A 21,131-nucleotide genomic window follows, 5' to 3' on the forward strand; every position below is an offset into this window, starting at 1 on the left:
GATGTGACATTAATTTGCATATTAGTGCTTTACTTAAATGCTAAACTGCTCGTAATAACTAATTTTTGGTGATGATTTTGGTGGAAATGATATTACATTCTTAGTTTGTACTCTACCTGTGCTCGTAGTATTGGCCTGAGACGGGGCCGCTGAAATGTACATCACATTGAATAGTTATTACATATCAAAATAACGCTTTATCAACCAAGGCATATTTCCACACAGAGTTGAATTGGCATAAACAGATATGACAAATTCAGTTTGGCTAAATGGAAACTCTTGAAATGATTATAGGAAAAAATTAGTTCTCTTATTGTTTAAAATCAAGACACAAAGTTATCATATTCAATAAGAACCAGGAGATCAGAGATCCATAGAGGGATACAATCATTTAACATTGAAGGCATTGTTTTATAGCTGTAAAGGCTACGCTTCCAAAAGATTTTTTTTCTTATTTTCTTAAAAACATTAATAACACATACTACTATGTTGCGGTTACAACACAAAACCAATGGAAAACTTCCTGCGTAATGTATGTTATTAGCGAGCATTCATTTTCCTGCTTTGCCATCTGGCTCAGTCAACTAATACTCAGTACTTGAGAAAATGGCAGGAAATATACAACGACTCGCGTTATTGGAATAATCTGCCTTTTCGTGTAGGTATTAGTTGCGACGGCATGTGTTTGTGAGCGTAACGTCATACTTTTCTGACAAAATGTGAATTATGATTACAAAATAATGACGTCACAACTGATACCTCTCCGCAAGGTAGCTAACTTTGTTATATATCTAGTCTGAATATAATGTAAGCCTGAAAATAATGCCTAGTAGACAGACAGGATGGTATCAATAAATGTAGCATCACGTGTTTAAACGAGTGGCATTATATTATAATGCATGTCTATATGACATCATATGTGCATTTGAATGGGAAGTTGATAAAGTGTGTATCGTCATAGTTCTAACCTTAGGTATAACTGTTGAAAGTGTTGTGTATATTGTAAATAACGTAGTATATACAGGATTTTACGCCGCAAAAAGTCACAACAATTGTAGTTAAAACAGGGGATAATACTTTAAAGAGACAAATCAATGGCACATACACAATAAAGTATTATACAAGTAATATTCTTATTTACCTGTAGTGCCCAACCCAACGATGGGTCCGCCACCACCTACAAATGTATAATTTAAAATTTTGTATTTCCCAGCAGATTTCAGTGGAGCTATGGCGGTTATCAAGGTTCGAATAGAAAAAGGTATACAAATAAATTTGGCATAATTAAAGTAAATAGGTGGGTATCATTCATTCGTTTTAATAATCAATAGCATTTGTCTTTAATAGTTAAATATGTCATTCTATTGTCTATTGCAATAAACTGTTAGATACCTGACACTGCTTACTTTAAATAAAGTGTCCATTATCAAGACCAATGCAGGTCTTTGATTATCAAATTATAGCCCTATCATTGTTGTTACTTACTGCAGGCTCCACATGTCCGTGGGCATAACAGGTTTTTAATTTTCCTGTCTAAGCACGGAGACGGGTCGCTAGCGATGAGTTGTTGGCACGCTACCTCATCATAGTCGAAACAAAGTAAAAGTGGAGGTGGGATGACAAGGTCTGTGCCTGAACCACCTGGAAATAGAAACAGAAGTAAAAGTGGAGGTGGGATGACAAGGTCTGTACCTGAACCACCTGGAAATAGAAATAGAAGTAAAAGCGGTGGCGGGATGACAAGGTCTGTACCTGAACCACCTGGAAATAGAAACATAAGTAAAAATGGTGGCGGGATGACAAGGTCTGTGCCTGAACCACCTGGAAATAGAAACATAAGTAAAAGTGGTGGCGGGATGACAAGGTCTGTGCCTGAACCACCTGGAAATAGAAACAGAAGTAAAAGTGGAGGTGGGATGACAAGGTCTGTGCCTGAACCACCTGGAAATAGAAACAGAAGTAAAAGTGGAGGTGGGATGACAAGGTCTGTACCTGAACCACCTGGAAATAGAAATAGAAGTAAAAGTGGTGGCGGGATGACAAGGTCTGTACCTGAACCACCTGGAAATAGAAATAAAGTAAAAGTGACGGCGGGATGACAAGGCCTGTACCTGAACCACCTGGAAATAGAAACATAAGTAAAAGTGGTGGCGGGATGACAAGGTCTGTACCTGAACCACCTGGAAATAGAAACATAAGTAAAAATGGTGGCGGGATGACAAGGTCTGTACCTGAACCACCTGGAAATAGAAACAGAAGTAAAAGTGGAGGTGGGATGACAAGGTCTGTACCTGAACCACCTGGAAATAGAAATAGAAGTAAAAGTGGTGGCGGGATGACAAGGTCTGTACCTGAACCACCTGGAAATAGAAATAAAGTAAAAGTGACGGCGGGATGACAAGGCCTGTACCTGAACCACCTGGAAATAGAAACATAAGTAAAAGTGGTGGCGGGATGACAAGGTCTGTACCTGAACCACCTGGAAATAGAAACAGAAGTAAAAATGGTGGCGGGATGACAAGGTCTGTACCTGCACCACATGGAAATAGAAACGGAAGTAAAAGTGGAGGTGTAATGACAAGGTCTGTACCTGAACCACCTGGAAATAGAAACAGAAGTAAAAGTGGTGACGGGATGACGAAGTCTGTACCTGAACCACCTGGAAATAGAAACAGAAGTAAAAAAGGTGACGGGATGACGAAGTCTGTACCTGAATCACCTGGAAATAAAACAGAAGTAAAAGTGGTGACGGGATGACGAAGTCTGTACCTGAACCACCTGGAAATAGAAACAAGTAAAAATAGTGGCGGGATGACAAGGTCTGTACCTGAACTACCTTGAAATACAAACAGAAGTAAAAATAGTGGCGGGATGACAAGGTCTGTACCTGAACTACCTGGAAATAGAAACAGAAGTAAAACTGGTGGAGATGTAATGAAGTCTGTACATGTACAAGATAAAAAATAAATACAAAAAATAAAAGTGGTGGAGAGATGACGAGGTTGGTGTCCCAACAAACGTGATTCAAAGATACTGTACAGAGTAAATGGTATCAAAAGTGATAACGCGTTCACGATTTCAATTAAAGAGATTTGAATCGATTCAACTGACAAATGGCTGTTACGATATCAACTTAAAAAAATCAGATAATGAGTGTTTATTTGACTTACTTCCGTCACAAAGCTCTCTGTTACAGTTCTCGCCCGAGCAGCATTTGGAACAGTATGTTGTTTTTAATGGCAGAGTGTTAATTGCCTGGCGTGCTGAGATCTCACTACGTTTACCGACAATAACTGGAGGCGGTGATCGACAACTCTGGTAAAAAAATATTATTTCATTTCAATTAGAAATATTCGGGGATATTTGTATTTTTATAAAAAAAAATATTTTGTATTTCTATTGATGTGTGTTGTATTCTTTCCTGATTTATTCGAAGTTTATGTAAATTACTTAATTTTCAATTTTATTTTCTATTTTGATCTTTCATTGATCATATTTCAAACATAATCTGGTAACAGTAGAACATGCTTAGAATGACTTCAATTTTTTATATTTTCGTTTATACAGTATGAAACCCTTGACCAATCATACGTTTATAAAGTTAGTTTTAATTGCCATAAAGTTTGACGCTCCTTCTTTAAAACGATTTGAATAATTCAAGATTCTCTACCTCAGTCAAAGTATAAATAATATTTATCATTTGTACATTACTTGATGTTTAATCGTGTATGCATATGTCTATTGAACAAAAAAAACAATCATAAAATAATTTGTTTAGCTTTTGTTGACGCAATCAATACATTACTCGATATAGGGCATTGTGTCATGATTAGGTTTTTTCGGCATGCAATTAATTATCATAAAATATATGTTTTTTATTCTAAAATAAATAAAAAATAAGCTCAAAACATTTTATTGATGGTAATAATGTGAAAGTCTCTTTTATCATTGAACAAAAATACTAATTCGTTTGCTTTTGTTTTTAATAGATAAAAAATCGTACAATGTAGAATCTTTCAAAAACCAAATTTTAAAATAAATCTTACATCAACCCTTGCACAGCCAAGACGATATCGTTTCTCCTGGTTCACATTGTAAATCTCTTCCGTAAAACAAATCTGTACAAATAAACAAAATATTTAAAATACAATTTGTGTATTAGAACACTATAGTTAAATATTCCATTTGGAATAATCTAAGTCTGTGAGAGGTAAGGCGGTACTTCTGTTCTACAATTAGGAGAGGGTTCGAGAATACGTAGCGTGGGAAAAGTATCTTTTTATAAAATGTTATTGGCCATGTTGTGCTACACATTATTTATAAGTCATTCAAAATACTCCTAGAAACTTATATATTTTTCTCTTGTGATCAAGTAGCGTAACAAAAAATACATGGTAAGAAGCATTTGGAATATTGTCATACTATGCAACTTTGTTCTAATAAAAAGATGTAGATAAGCACCTCAATTGCAATTGGCATACACTTTTAAGTAAAATTGAGCTAAATTATAACCACAATAATTTATGCAAGCGTCAACATTATAGTTTCAATACCAATGTTTTTTCATGCTTAATTTTGAGTTCACCAATATAAAATCGATTATCTGTGATCTTCAGTGTACATTTAAGCATTCATAAAACAGAAAAAAATAGTGACATCAATGCTCATAATTAATTTTCCAGACTACTTGTAAAAATTAAATGGGTTTTTTTTTCAGAACAAAGTTGCATAGTACGACAATATCCCAAATGCTAGTAAATATTAAATATCAAAGTAACACAATTTAACAAAGCATGACAATGTATTGACTCATGCCCTATCCGGGCCTCGAACTCACGATCTACGGCACCCAATCGCCTAGCCAAACATACCTTCGCCTTCTACCACTGCGCCACATCCACATCCCCAAAAAAGGATGTTTCTCTGACGAAATGATATGCTGACATGATCACTGTGGAAATTATTTTTCCAAATCAATATGCAACGTCAAATGTTTCGTCACGATATTGTTACGTCATGATAACGTCGGAATTTCGCGCCATCCTTGCATTTTTTCCATAGTGGTATAATTAATTTTTCTTTGTTTTCATACCAAATCTGGCTTTCTGATTGGCCAATATTTTTTTGCATACCACTATGAAAAAAAATCCGAGAATTTCGCGAAACCCCGACGTTATCGTGACGTCACATTAGAAACATTGACGTTGCGTATTGATTCGGAAAAAAGTGTCCCTTGAAAACCACTGTAATGTTACATTTAAACATACTGCATTTGATCAAATATAGTATAAAATTAATTATAAGTATTGATGTCACTATTTTTTGATTTTATCGGGTTATGAAAAGAAAAATTGTTTGCAAACTTTTGTGAGAATCCGCTACGCGGATTCACGCAGTTTGCAAACAATTTTTTTTTTCATGCCCCGATAAAATTAAAAAATAGTGACATCAATGCTTAAATGAAAAAATAATTGGCCGATCAGAATGACAGATTTAGTATGAAAACAGAAATATATATATAGAGTGAGATTGGAAACTCCTTTTTTGTCTTTGTTGACAGGCAAAGGGACCTCCGGTTTAAAAGGATTTTCCCTTGGCTAACTTATTTTAAGAGTATTCTTTTAAACATGATATTTTGCATCAGCACAAAGTTTAAACATTATATCATGGTTTGATGTGACCTGTTTTCCCGATTAATGTTATTTAATATGATTTTTGAAAGCTTGAAAATAAAGTAATTTTGCCTAGTTTTTCGAAAATCAGATATTCAAAACTTGAAGTTCATGTTTTTTAATTAAAAAATAATTTAAAATATTTTTTTTTCTTTCCAAAATCGTACTCAAACCATTTGAAAAGTACTACTTTTATAACATATCAAAATTATTTCGCTTTATTTAACTATTAAAGAGTCTATCTAAAAATCCCTAAGCACATACAGAGGTACATCTGCCGATCATAAAAATGGCGAAGATGCGAATCTCTCTAATATATGTTTCTGATGAAAACAAAGAAAACATAACTATTTTAGTGAACCAATCGGTAATAAATCTGTGTCTGTGGATTGCAGTAAACCAATCGCAACTCATTAAAGTGATTTTCAGTTCAACATTCTGAAATCATTCACACCGTATTTGTACCTCCCAGCGTACACATTTATTCATGTTTTCAGTTCACCCTATTGTCATTTCGTTACATTGTCTGACCTCTAATATATAAATAATATAAAATAAAACAGTTTCTGACCTCATCATCATCACACTGTTTGGACAGTCCACAGTCCGTTGGACTAATGACAAAGTCACAGGCCAGACAACGGTGTTTTAGTGCTGAAATCAAATGTACATCCGGTAATCACATAGCCAACACCTGCCCTTTAATTTCAAAATAATGGAAAGAATTCTTATAAATAGAATACGAAAGCTTATACATTTGCAAAGTTAAACGGGTCAACGAGAAATGGTAAATGCTAAGTATTATATGCTTTCGATATGTGCGTTAATCAGAGCTCATAAAAATCGCAGAATCAAGGAAAATAGTTTGATTTGTTAATGCATTTTCTTAAATGGAGATATTATCAAAATGAAAGTACAAAAGTATCAAACATAACTACAACAGAAGTATGCCAAAAGTGACTAAAATGTATCTTGTCTCAATTACAGTTATACCACTGAAGATCTCAGAGATAGTTTACGGACATGCTAAATTATGGAGAAATTCAGAACTTATTCTTACAGACATACTAAATTTTAGAGAATTCAAAACTAATACAACGGTTGTAAATCATACTTACGGACAGGCTGGTCACATGTCTCCAGATTACAGAAATTGCCATAACAACACGTTTTACACAGCGTGCGGTCGTCACGTTTGGTTCTTCCACATGTCTACAGAAATCGACAGATAGTATCATATATGTCTACAGAAATCAACAGATAGTATCATATATGTCTACAGAAATCAACAGATAATATCATATATGTCTACAGAAATCAACAGATAGTATCATATATGTCTACAGAAATCAACAAATAGTATCATATATGTCTACAGAAATCAACACATAGTATCATACATGTCTACAGTATCATACATGTCTACAGTATCATACATGTCTACAGTATCATATATGTCTACAGTATCATATATGTCTACAGACATCAACAAATAGTATCATACATGTCTACAGTATCATATATGTCTACAGTATCATATATGTCTACAGACATCAACAAATAGTATCATGCATGTCTACAGTATCATATATGTCTACATAAATCAACAGATATTATCATTTATGTCTACAGAAATCAACAGATAGTATCATATATGTCTACAGAAATCAACAGATAGTATCATACATGTCTACAGAAATCAACAAATAGTATCATACATGTCTACAGACATCAACAGATAGTATCATACATGTCTACAGAAATCAACAAATAGTATCATACATGTCTACAGAAATCAACAGATAGTATCATACATGTCTACAGACATCAACAAATAGTATCATATATGTCTACAAAAATCAACAAATAGTATCATATCTGTCTACAGAAATCAACAGATAATATCATATATGTCTACAGAAATCAACACATAGTATCATATATAACTACAGAAATCAACAGATAGTATCATACATGTCTACAGAAATCAACAGATAATATCATATATGTCTACAGAAATCAACAAATAGTAACATATATGTCTACAGAAATCAACAGATAGTATCATATATGTCTACAGAAATCAACAGATAGTATCATACATGTCTTCAGAAATCAACACATACTATCATACTTGTCTACAGAAATCAATACATAATATCATACATGTCTACAGAAATCAACAAATAGATCATACATGATACATGTCTACAGACATCAACAGATAGTATCATACATGTCTACAGAAATCAACAGATAGTAAGTTACAATATGTCTACAGAATCAACAATCATAGTATCATAATGTCTCAATCAAAATATATCATACATGTCTATAATATCATATATGTCTACAGACATCAACAAATAGTATCATACATGTCTACAGACATCAACAAATAGTATCATACATGTCTACAGTATCATATATGTCTACATAAATCAACAGATATTATCATTAATGTCTACAGAAATCAACAAATAGTATCAACAGATAGTATGATTATACATGTCTACAGAAATCAACAAATAGCATCATGTATGTCTACAGTATCATATATGTACTACAGACATCAACAAATAGTATCATACATGTCTACAGTATCATATATGTCTACAGAAATCAACAGATATTATCATACATATCTACAGACATCAACAGATAGTATAATCATACATTTTAATAACAACATGATGTACATATATTCACAGAGGTAGCATTACAACTAGACCTATAGAAAACTCATAGATATATTTTTTTCAATCTGATCTACATAATATTCACGGCTATATTTAAAACCTAGGTCCAGCTTTTTCAAAAGATAGCTAGACCAATCACAGTTTAAAGACCATTTTCTACAGAAATCAACAAATAGTATCATGCTTGTCTACAGTATCATATATGTCTACAGACATCAACAAATAGTATCATACATGTCTACAGTATCATTATGTCTACATAAATCAACAGATATTATCATTAATGGCTACAGAAATCAACAAATAGTATCAACAGCTAGTATAATCATACATGTCTACAGAAATCAACAAATAGTATCATACATGTCTACAGTATCAAATATGTCTACAGAAATCAACAGATATTATCATACAGGTCTACAGAAATCAACAAATAGTATCATACATGTCTACAGACATCAACAAATAGTATCATACATGTCTACATACATCAACAAATAGTATCATATATGTCTACATAAATCAACAAATAGTATCATACATGTCTACAGAAATCAACAAATAGTATCATACATGTCTACAGACATCAACAAATAGTATCATACATGTCTACATACATCAACATATAGTATCATACATGTCTACATACATCAACAAATAGTATCATACATGTCTACATACATCAACACAAATAGTATCATACATGTCTACATACATCAACAAATAGTATCATACATGTCTACAGAAATCAACAAACAGTATCATACATGTCTACAGAAATCAACAAATAATATCATACATGTCTACAATAATCAACAAATAGTATCATACATGTCTACATACATCAACAAATAGTATCATACATGTCTACAGAAATCAATCAACAAACAGTATCATACATGTCTACAGAAATCAACAAATAATATCATACATGTCTACAGAAATCAACAAATAGTATCATACATGTCTACATACATCAACAAATAGTATCATACATGTCTACATTACATCAACAAATAGTATCATACATGTCTACATTACATCAACAAATAGTATCATACAGATCTACAGAAATCAACAAATAGTATCATACATGTCTACAGACATCAACAGATAGTATAATCATACATCTTAATAAAAACATAATGTACATATATTCACAGAGGTAGCATTACAACTACACCTATAGAAAACTCATAGATATATATTTTTCAATCTGATCAACATAATATTCACGGCTATATTTAAAACCTAGGTCCAGCTATTCAAAAGATAGTTAGACCAATCACAGTTTAAAGACCATTTTCTACAGAAATCAATACATAATATCATACATGTCTACAGAAATCAACAAATAGTATCATACAGATCTACAGAAATCAACAAATAGTATCATACATGTCTACAGACATCAACAGATAGTATAATCATACATCTTAATAAAAACATGATGTACATATATTCACAGAGGTAGCATTACAACTACACCTATAGAAAACTCATAGATATATTTTTTTCAATCTGATCAACATAATATTCACGGCTATATTTAAAACCTAGGTCCAGCTATTCAAAAGATAGTTAGACCAATCACAGTTTAAGAAGACCAATCACAGTTTTAGAACATTTTCAAATAAAAATAAAATAATTTCTTGACATAATAGTTTGCTGTCAAGCCAAACATAAAAAAAAACTTGCTTAAAATTACCATTTTTGAGCTTAAAATTCGATTTTTTCATTTCCTGCATAAAAATAACTGATCCTGATATGCATTTGTTGTTCTATTGTGGTCATTTTGATGCCTCATTTGTCTTCTTCGGTTGAAAATTGTCGATGTTATGACTGTTTTTTAATCTTTAGTGAAATTCGAGATGGCGGTCTTCTTGATGACGTCATAACCGGAAGTTCAAGTTCAAGTTGTTTATTCAATGTTACCTCTCGATTTCGTTATCAGTGGGTCATAAGGCTTCAAAAAAACATTGGTTCGTTAAGTTGGGGGGAGGGTGCACGTGGACCCCCCTAGATCCCTGCCTAACATAGGTACAGTTCAACTACACATGTAAACATAGCCTACTTACTGAGTTAGCCTGACAGCCGGACCTGTAGAAGATGCGCGAATCTGTCGTTACATATTTCATTCCATAGCACGTCTAAAAGTATAATACATCTATTTTTATTTACAACGTGCATAGCAGAGACATGTTTTCGGATATAGATGATAAGTACTGACAACTCCACGTCAACGTTTATTTCAAATTGAGTTATCGGGCCGAAATTTAGGGATCATCTGCATTTTGTTCTTATTTTAAGAAAAACCATTTTAACTTGGATTGTCAGTTTTAAGTCTTTGTTTTCACATTTAAAGAGTCATTTATTACTTTTTGAGGAGTTTTACAATCCCTCTTTTCAACGACAATCATATTACCTCATGGAATTCCAATGTACCAATATTCTAAAAATCCGAAAAAACGAATCCCATGCCTTTCAAAGTTCACAAGCTTGGAATACTACAGAATCTTAGACCACTCTACATACTTTATGACTTCCACATTTCACAATCTTGGAACACTCTACATACCTCATGACTTCCACATCCCACAATCTTGGAACAGTCTACATATACCTCATGACTTCCACATTTCACAATTTTGAAATAGTCTACATACTTCATGACTTCCACATTTCATAATCTTGGAAAGGTCAACATACATCATGACTTCCACATTTCACAATCTTGGAACACTCTACATACATCATGACTTCCTCATTTCACAATTTTTGAACGGTCTACATACCTCATGACTTCCATATTTCACAATTTTGGAACGGTCTACATACATCATGACTTCCACATTTCACAATCTTGGAACACTCCACATACTTCATGACTTCCACATTTCACAATCTTGGAAAAGTCAACATACCTCATGACTTCCACATCCCACAACCTTGGAACAGTCTACATATACCTCTTGACTTCCACGTTTCACAATCTTGGAACAGTCTACATACCTAATGACTTCCACACCCCACAATCTTGGAACAGTCTACATATAACTCATGACTTCCTCATTTCACAATTTTTGAACAGTCTACATATATCATGACTTCCACATTTCACAATTTTTGAACGGTCTACATACCTCATGACTTCCACATTTCACAATTGTAAACAGTCTACATACTTCATGACTTCCACATTTCACAATCTTGGAAAAGTCAACATACCTCATGACTTCCACATCCCACAACCTTGGAACAGTCTTCATATACCTCATGACTTCCACATCCCACAATCTTGGAAAAGTCAACATACCTCATGACTTCCACATCCCACAATCTTGGAACAGTCTACATATAACTCATGCCTTCCACATTTCGCAATTTTTGAACAGTCTACATATATCATGACTTCCACATTTCACAATTTTTGAACGGTCTACATACCTCATGACTTCCAAATTTCACAATCTTGGAACGGTCTACATACATCATGACTTCCACATTTCACAATCTTGGAACACTCTACATACTTCATGACTTCCACATTTCACAATCTTGGAAAAGTCAACATACCTCATGACTGCCACATCCCACAACCTTGGAACAGTCTACATATACCTCATGACTTCCACATCCCACAATCTTGGAACAGTCTACATATAACTCATGACTTCCACATTTCACAATTTTTGAACATTCTACATACCTCATGACTTTCACAATTCACAATCTTGGAACAGTCTACATATAACTCATGACTTTTACATTTCACAATCTAGGAACAATCTACATACCTCATGACTTCCACATTCCACAATCTTGGAACAGTCTACATACCTCATGACTTTCACATTTCACAATCTTGAAAAAGTCTACAAACATCACGACTTTTACATTTCACAATCTTGGAACAATTTACATACCTCATGACTTCCACATTCCACAATCTTGGAACAATTTACATACCTCAAGACTTCCACATTCCACAATCTTGGAACACTCTACATACCTCATGACTTCCACATTTCACAATCTTGGAACAGTCTACATATACCTCATGACTTTCACATTTCACAATCTTGGAACAGTCTACAAACATCACGACTTCCACATTTCACAATCTTCGAACAATCTACATACTTCATGACTTCCACATTCCACAATCTTGGAACAGTCTACATACCTCATGACTTCCACATTTCACAATCTTGGAAAAGTCTACAAACATCAAGACTTCCACATTTCACAATCTCGGAACAATCTACATACATCATGACTTCCACATTTCACAATCTTGGAACACTCTACATACCTCATGACTTCCACATTTCACAATCTTGGAACAGTCTACATACCTCATGACTTCCACATTTCACAATCTTGGAACAGTCTACATACCTCATGACTTCCACATTTCACAATCTTGGAACAGTCTACATACCTCATGACTTCCACATTTCACAATCTTTGAACAGTCTACATACATCATGACTTCCACATTTCACAATCTTGGAACAGTCTACATACCTCATGACTTCCACATTTCACAATTTTTGAACATTCTACATACATCATGACTTCCACATTTCACAATCTTGGAACAGTCTACATATACCTCATGACTTCCACATTTCACAATTTTTGAACAGTCTACATACCTCATGACTTTCACATTTCACAATCTTGGAAAAGTCTACAAACATCACGACTTCCACATTTCACAATATTGGAACAATCTACATACCTCATGACTTCCACATTTCACAATCTTGGAACACTCTACATACCTCATGACTTCCACATTTCACAATCTTGGAACAGTCTACATACCACATGACTTCCACATTTTACAATTTTTGAACATTCTACATACATCATGACTTCCACATTTCACAATCTTGGAACAGTCTACATACCTCATGACTTCCACATTGCACAAACTTGGAACAGTCTACATTCACCTCATGACTTCCACATTTCACAATCTTGGAACAGTCTACATACCTCATGACTTCCACATTTCACAATTTTTGAACATTCTACATACATCCTGACTTCCACATTTCACAATCTTGGAACAGTCTACATACCTCATGACTTCCACATTTCACAATTTTTGAACAGTCTACATACCTCATGAATTCCACATTTCATAATTTTGGAACAGTCTACATACATCATGACTTCCACATTTCACAATTATTGAACATTCTACATACCTCATGACTTCCCCATTTCACAATCATGGAACAGTCTACATATACCTCATGACTTCCACATTTCACAATTTTTGAACATTCTACATACCTCATGACTTCCACATTTCACAATCTTGGAACAGTCTACATACCTCATGACTTCCACATTTCACAATCTTGGAACAGTCTACATACCTCATGACTTCCACATTTCACAATTTTTGAACATTCTACATACCTCATGACTTCCACATTTCACAATCTTGGAACAGTCTACATACCTCATGACTTCCACATTTCACAATCTTGGAACAGTCTACATACCTCATGACTTCCACATTCCACAATCTGGGATTGGAATTCGTCTTCCACCTCATGACTTCACAATTGCACACATCTTGGAACACAGTCTACATACCTCATGACTTCCACATTTCACAATCTTGGAACAGTCTACATACCTCATGACTTCCACATTTCACAATCTTGGAACAGTCTACATACCTCATGACTTCCACATTTCACAATTTTTGAACAGTCTACATACCTCATGACTTCCACATTTCACAATCTTGGAACAGTCTACATACCTCATGACTTCCACATTTCACAATCTTGGAACAGTCTACATACCTCATGACTTCCACATTTCACAATCTTGGAACAGTCTACATACCTCATGACTTCCACATTTCACAATCTTGGAACAGTCTACATACCTCATGACTTCCACATTTCACAATCTTGGAACAGTCTACATACCTCATGACTTCCACATTTCACAATCTTGGAACAGTCTACATACCTCATGACTTCCACATTTCACAATCTTGGAACAGTCTACATACCTCATGACTTTTACATTTCACAATTTTTGAACAGTCACATACCTCATGAATTCCACATTTCACAATTTTTGAACATTCTACATACATCATGACTTCCACATTTCACAATCTTGGAACAGTCTACATATACCTCATGACTTCCACATTTCACAATTTTTGAACAGTCTACATACCTCATGACTTTCACATTTCCACAATCTTGGAAAAGTCTACAAACATCACGACTTCCACATTTCACAATCTTGGAACAATCTACATACCTCATGACTTCCACATTTCACAATCTTGGAACACTCTACATACCTCATGACTTCCACATTTCACAATCTTGGAACAGTCTACATACCTCATGACTTCCACATTTTACAATTTTTGAACATTCTACATACATCATGACTTCCACATTTCACAATCTTGGAACAGTCTACATACCTCATGACTTCCACATTGCACAAACTTGGAACAGTCTACATTCACCTCATGACTTCCACATTTCACAATCTTGGAACAGTCTACATACCTCATGACTTCCACATTTCACAATTTTTGAACATTCTACATACATCCTGACTTCCACATTTCACAATCTTGGAACAGTCTACATACCTCATGACTTCCACATTTCACAATTTTTGAACAGTCTACATACCTCATTAATTCCACATTTCATAATTTTGGAACAGTCTACATACATCATGACTTCCACATTTCACAATTATTGAACATTCTACATACCTCATGACTTCCCCATTTCACAATCATGGAACAGTCTACATATACCTCATGACTTCCACATTTCACAATTTTTGAACATTCTACATACCTCATGACTTCCACATTTCACAATCTTGGAACAGTCTACATACCTCATGACTTCCACATTTCACAATCTTGGAATAGTCTACATAAATTATGACTTCCACATTTCACAGTCTTGGAACAGTCTACATACCTCATGACTTCCACATTTCACAGTCTTGGAACAGTCTACATACCTCATGACTTCCACATTTAACAATTTGTTGAACAGTCTAACTACCTCACGACTTCCACATTTCACAATCTTGGAACAGTCTACATACCTCATGACTTCCACATTTCACAATCTTGGAATAGTCTACATACCTCATTACTTCCATATTCCACAATCTTGGAATAGCCCTCATACCTCATGACTTCAACATTGCACACATTCTTGGAACAGTGTTCATACCTCATGACTTCCACATTTCACAATCTTGGAACAGTCTTCATACCTTATTACTTCCATATTCCACAATCTTGGATAAGTCTACATATTTCATGACTTCCACATTTCACAATTTTTGAACAATCTACATACCTCATGACTTGCACATTTCACAATCTTGGAACAGTCTACATACATCATGACTTGTACATTTCATAAACCTGGAAAAGTCTTCATACCTCATGACTTCCACATTTCACAATCATGGAACGGTCTACATACCTCATGACTTGCACATTTCGCAATCTTGGAACAGTCTTCATACCTCATTACTTCCATATTCCACAAACTTGGATCAGCCTACATACCTCATGACTTCCACATTTCACAATCTTGGAACAGCCTACATATCTCATGACTTCCACATTCCACAATCTTGGAACAGCCTACATACCTCATGACTTCCACATTGCACAATTTTGGAACAGTCTCGCTGATGGGGTAGTCTTTCACACTCGTAACATAGCGGACCGTCTGTTGGGAAATGGTGGAAAACAATCATGTTAACTTAAAGATGCTCCACCGCCGACAGAGCAAAAACGATAATCAATATTTGAATAGTAATTGGCGTTTAAGCGTGGATATATTTATGTCTAATTAACACAAAATAATATAAAATTTGCATGTGGTTTATGCGCAATCAGTTCTTCATTCTATAAAGGACATAGTGCCACGGATTTTTTAAATTGATTATAATATTTCACTAAAAATGTTATGTGCATTCACTGATTAACGGCGCTAGGATTTCAAAGACAAGGTCTCTACACAAATTTGTAAGATCACAGAAAAACATTTAAGGATTAATTAAATATATTTTTATGTTATGAAAATATAACACAAACTTCAGCTGTACTCTCATCACAAAGAGTTTCGAAGTTTATTTAGAGAAACTTTCCATAACATAAAAATCTTTTGAAGTTAATCCTTTCATGTTTTATGATATTTAATGTTGTATATATTCAATATACCACAAGTATATTACATTAGGACTAAATCATGTACCACATGGTACGCCATAACGTTTGTGCGGGACTTGTATTTTCAGTAGTGATGGAACGTAATTGTGTGCAATATCCCATCTGAAATGACGTTAGCGCTGGACATCATCATTCCATCATCCCCAACAGTAGACAAACCTTATCAGGGAATCTCGTGGTATGTGATAATGAGTCCCATTGTGTGGTGTTTATGATAAATACTCACCTCCAGTGATAGTCGTAACATACTGTAATATAACCAAGGACAAAAGCAAAACGCGGCCTGAAACAAAAACAAATAATCCCTACATACTAAATATGCTATTTATGCATAGCAGTACAAAATCTGAATGTGATAACACAAAGTCTCATAACCATTGGTAATGAAAATAGTAAAACACGACAAAAAATGTGAAATGTGTTGTTTCTGATAGCTTATTAATTCACACGACCAATCTGAATTTATAACAAAACATAGCGAAAACGCTATTTACAGTATGGTGTAGTTTTCATTTATAAAGTGTTTATCATAATACATATGTAGAATACAGATATTATGTTAATTTTGGTATAAATCACCATCTTCTCAATGCAAGGATTAATCATATTCCACGTAATCGAATGTGCCCCATATGATTCAGCACTAAGTGTGCATTTAGTTTTACCGTTAAAACATTTCCAGCATCACGTCGGCCTTCGAACACTTTATAAAACTATACAGTAGTAATTAATTGTCTTACATATTTTAACATTATTCAATGTCATAAATACATAACTGATTTTCTTTCATATTTGTACTTTATTCAATGTCATAAATACGCTTGACTTGATTAATTCTCTTTCATATTTGGACATTATTCAATGTCATAAATATGCTTGATTTAATTAATTTTCTTTCATATTTGGACATTATCCACCTGCATGCATACGCTTGGCTTTGTCTTCCACAACATTTTATAAGCATATTATGTAAAAAAAAAGATAGGGATTCCCCAACAAAATTTGCGACTTTATTACTGGAAGTTAAGAAACGATCATACATGACAGAGAAATTAACCAAATATTCAGCATTTTATTTATTCATATAATTTAGTTTAAATTTTGATTCAAAAAGTAGACAGAAATGGGAAATTGAAATGACAGACACGTGCTATAGCTTCGTATCTCCGACACAAACCTAGATTCTTATCTGTGTCACGGAGTCTCTCGTATGGAAACACAATAAGCACCGCTTCTTCCTATTTCAGTACATTCAGTTAGTGTGAAAAAGGCTTTACACAAAAACACAACGTTGGAGAAAAAAAAATCAATAAAAATCATCCCAATATTTACCTGAATACCTGGCCCAATTTCCTGTTTGATAGGCCATATTGGAGTAAAAATGGCTATCGTTATCAATAGACAGGTCAAAGGTCGCCGTTATCTGTCACAAATTGAGACAATGATTGGTATACCTTTCTGTAATATATAGTCACGAATTTAAATGTCATGACGTCAAGGAACTCGGTAAACAATGAAATCGTCACAGACAAATGGCAACAAGATTTTCTGGCGAATGTTGAAAATAACACTTTCTGGTAATTGAATATAAAAACTTTCTGACACATGAGAACAGGATTTTCTGATAAAAAAAGTAAAAGTTTTTGATAAAAGGAAACCAACTTTCTGACAAATAAATATAAAACTATATATCACAAATGAAAACAGGACGTTCTGATAAAAGGTTTTCTTTTTGTTAATGAAAATCAACTTTCTGATAAATGAATATAATATCTTCTCATGAATGAAAATCCAACTTTCTGATGAATGGAAACAAAACTCGCTCATAAATAAAAATAAAACGTTTTAATAATGAAAATAAAAAACAATTTTATGACAAATAAATATAAAACTTCCCTTCTTTTTTTTCACCAATAAAAGTAAAATTTTCTTACAAATCATTACAAACATACCTTTACTATCAGTATGTATGATCTTATAATGCCGTATGCCTTATTAATGTTGAAACTCTCATACTAGGATACATGTTTCACAATTATAAGAATCTACCCAATAAGACAGGAGTAATACTAGAAAGATTTTACCGGAGTTTTGAAACATTAAAAAATATTAAAGGCCGGACGCTTCTTACCGTACATGACGGAATACGTCTTGTCAATATATAAACCAGTATCGTCTATAAATATAAAACATTATCGTCAATACATATAAAACATTATCGTCAATACATATAAAACAATGTCGTCAATACATATAAAACATTATCGTCAATAAATATAAAACAGTATCGTCAATACATATAAAACAGTATCGTCAATACATATAAAACAATGTCGTCAATAAATATAAAACAGTATCGTCAATACATATAAAACAGTATCGTTAATATATATAAAACAGTATCGTCAATACATATAAAACAGTATCGTCAATAAATATAAAACAGTATCGTCTTTAAATATAAAACAGTATCGTCAATACATATAAAACAGTATCGTCAATACATATAAAACAGTATCGTCAATAAATATAAAACAGTATCGTCAATACATATAAAACAGTATCGTCAATAAATATAAAACAGTATCGTCAATACATATAAAACAGTATCGTCATAGATATAAAACAGTATCGTCAATACATATAAAACAGTATCGTCAATACATATAAAACAGTATCGTCAATACATATAAAAACAGTATCGTCAATACATATAAAACAGTATCGTCAATACATATAAAACAGTATCGTCAATACATATAAAACAGTATCGTCAATACATATAAAACAGTATCGTCAATACATATAAAACAGTATCGTCAATAAATATAAAACAGTATCGTCAATAAATATAAAACAGTATCGTCAATACATATAAAACAGTATCGTCAATACATGTAAAACAGTATCGTCAATAAATATAAAACAGTATCGTCAATATATATATAAAACAGTATCGTCAATAAATATAAAACAGTATCGTCAATACATATAAAACCGTATCGTCAATACATATAAAACCGTATCGTCAATACATATAAAACCGTATCGTCAATACATATAAAACCGTATCGTCAATAAATATAAAACAGTATCGTCAATAAATATAAAACAGTATCGTCAATAAATATAAAACAGTATCGTTAATACATATAAAACATTATCGTCAATAAATATAAAACCGTATCGTCAATACATATAAAACCGTATCGTCAATACATATAAAACCGTATCGTCAATACATATAAAACAGTATCGTCAATACATATAAAACAGTATCGTCTATAAATATAAAACAGTATCGTCAATACATATAAAACAGTATCGTCTATAAATATAAAACAGTATCGTCAATAAATATAAAACAGTATCGTCAATACATATAAAACAGTATCGTCAATAAATATAAAACAATATCGTCAATAAATGTAAAACAGTATCGTCAATACATATAAAACAGTATCGTCAATAAATATAAAACAATGTCGTCAATAAAATATAAAACAGTATCGTCAATACATATAAAACAGTATCGTCAATACATATAAAACAGTATCGTCAATAGATATAAAACAGTATCGTCAATACATATAAAACAGTATCGTCAATAAATATAAAACAGTATCGTCAATAAATATAAAACAGTATCGTCAATACATATAAAACAGTATCGTCAATAAATATAAAACAGTATCGTCAATACATATAAAACAGTATCGTCAATACATATAAAACAGTATCGTCAATACATATAAAACAGTATCGTCAATAAATATAAAACAGTATCGTCAATACATATAAAACAGTATCGTCAATAAATATAAAACAGTATCGTCAATACATATAAAACAGTATCGTCAATAAATATAAAACAATGTCGTCAATAAATATAAAACAGTATCGTCAATACATATAAAACAGTATCGTCAATACATATAAAACAGTATCGTCAATACATATAAAACAGTATCGTCAATAAATATAAAACAGTATCGTCAATACATATAAAACAGTATCGTCAATACATATAAAACAGTATCGTCAATACATATAAAACAGTATCGTCAATAAATATAAAACAGTATCGTCAATAAATATAAAACAGTATCGTCAATACATATAAAACAGTATCGTCAATACATGTAAAACAATCGTCAATACATGTAAAACAGTATCGTCAATAAATATAAAACAATGTCGTCAATAAATATAAAACAGTATCGTCAATACATATAAAACAGTATCGTCAATACATGTAAAACAGTATCGTCAATAAATATAAAACCGTATTGAGTCGCATTTGAGGAAAACTACTGTAGAATAAAAAAACTACAACAACCAATCGAAAATATCATCATAGAAAACAAGATATTATAAACTGGATTAAAGTACAGGTATCGATGCCACCTTGTACTTCATCAAAACTCGTGTCTAGAAGTTGGAGTTCTTAACCAGTGATTAGATCATAGAGTTTACCTGAAGTCA

The 21,131-nt window shown here is 32.9% G+C and overlaps 1 protein-coding gene across 5 annotated transcripts in view; it reads right to left on the reverse strand.

Annotated features, from left to right (window-relative positions):
* LOC138305912 (uncharacterized) overlaps positions 1 to 18,052 on the reverse strand; it is a 30,934-nt gene extending 12,882 nt beyond the window's left edge. For all 5 annotated transcript variants that reach the window (XM_069246193.1, XM_069246191.1, XM_069246190.1 and 2 more), the window contains exons 1-11: positions 17,979 to 18,052; positions 16,873 to 16,929; positions 16,064 to 16,143; positions 10,450 to 10,521; positions 6,791 to 6,884; positions 6,244 to 6,326; positions 4,047 to 4,118; positions 3,171 to 3,315; positions 1,486 to 1,641; positions 1,142 to 1,177; positions 117 to 149 (exon numbers count right to left, since the gene is read on the reverse strand). In XM_069246193.1, the coding sequence (XP_069102294.1) occupies positions 117 to 149; positions 1,142 to 1,177; positions 1,486 to 1,641; positions 3,171 to 3,315; positions 4,047 to 4,118; positions 6,244 to 6,326; positions 6,791 to 6,884; positions 10,450 to 10,521; positions 16,064 to 16,143; positions 16,873 to 16,929; positions 17,979 to 18,015 (865 nt within the window). In that variant the 5' untranslated portion in view covers positions 18,016 to 18,052. The remainder of the gene's footprint in view (positions 1 to 116; positions 150 to 1,141; positions 1,178 to 1,485; positions 1,642 to 3,170; positions 3,316 to 4,046; positions 4,119 to 6,243; positions 6,327 to 6,790; positions 6,885 to 10,449; positions 10,522 to 16,063; positions 16,144 to 16,872; positions 16,930 to 17,978) is intronic.
* Between the last annotated feature and the right edge of the window lie 3,079 nt (positions 18,053 to 21,131).

Source organism: Argopecten irradians, chromosome 13, assembly GCF_041381155.1.
Source record: "Argopecten irradians isolate NY chromosome 13, Ai_NY, whole genome shotgun sequence".
NCBI classification, from domain to species: domain Eukaryota; kingdom Metazoa; phylum Mollusca; class Bivalvia; order Pectinida; family Pectinidae; genus Argopecten; species Argopecten irradians.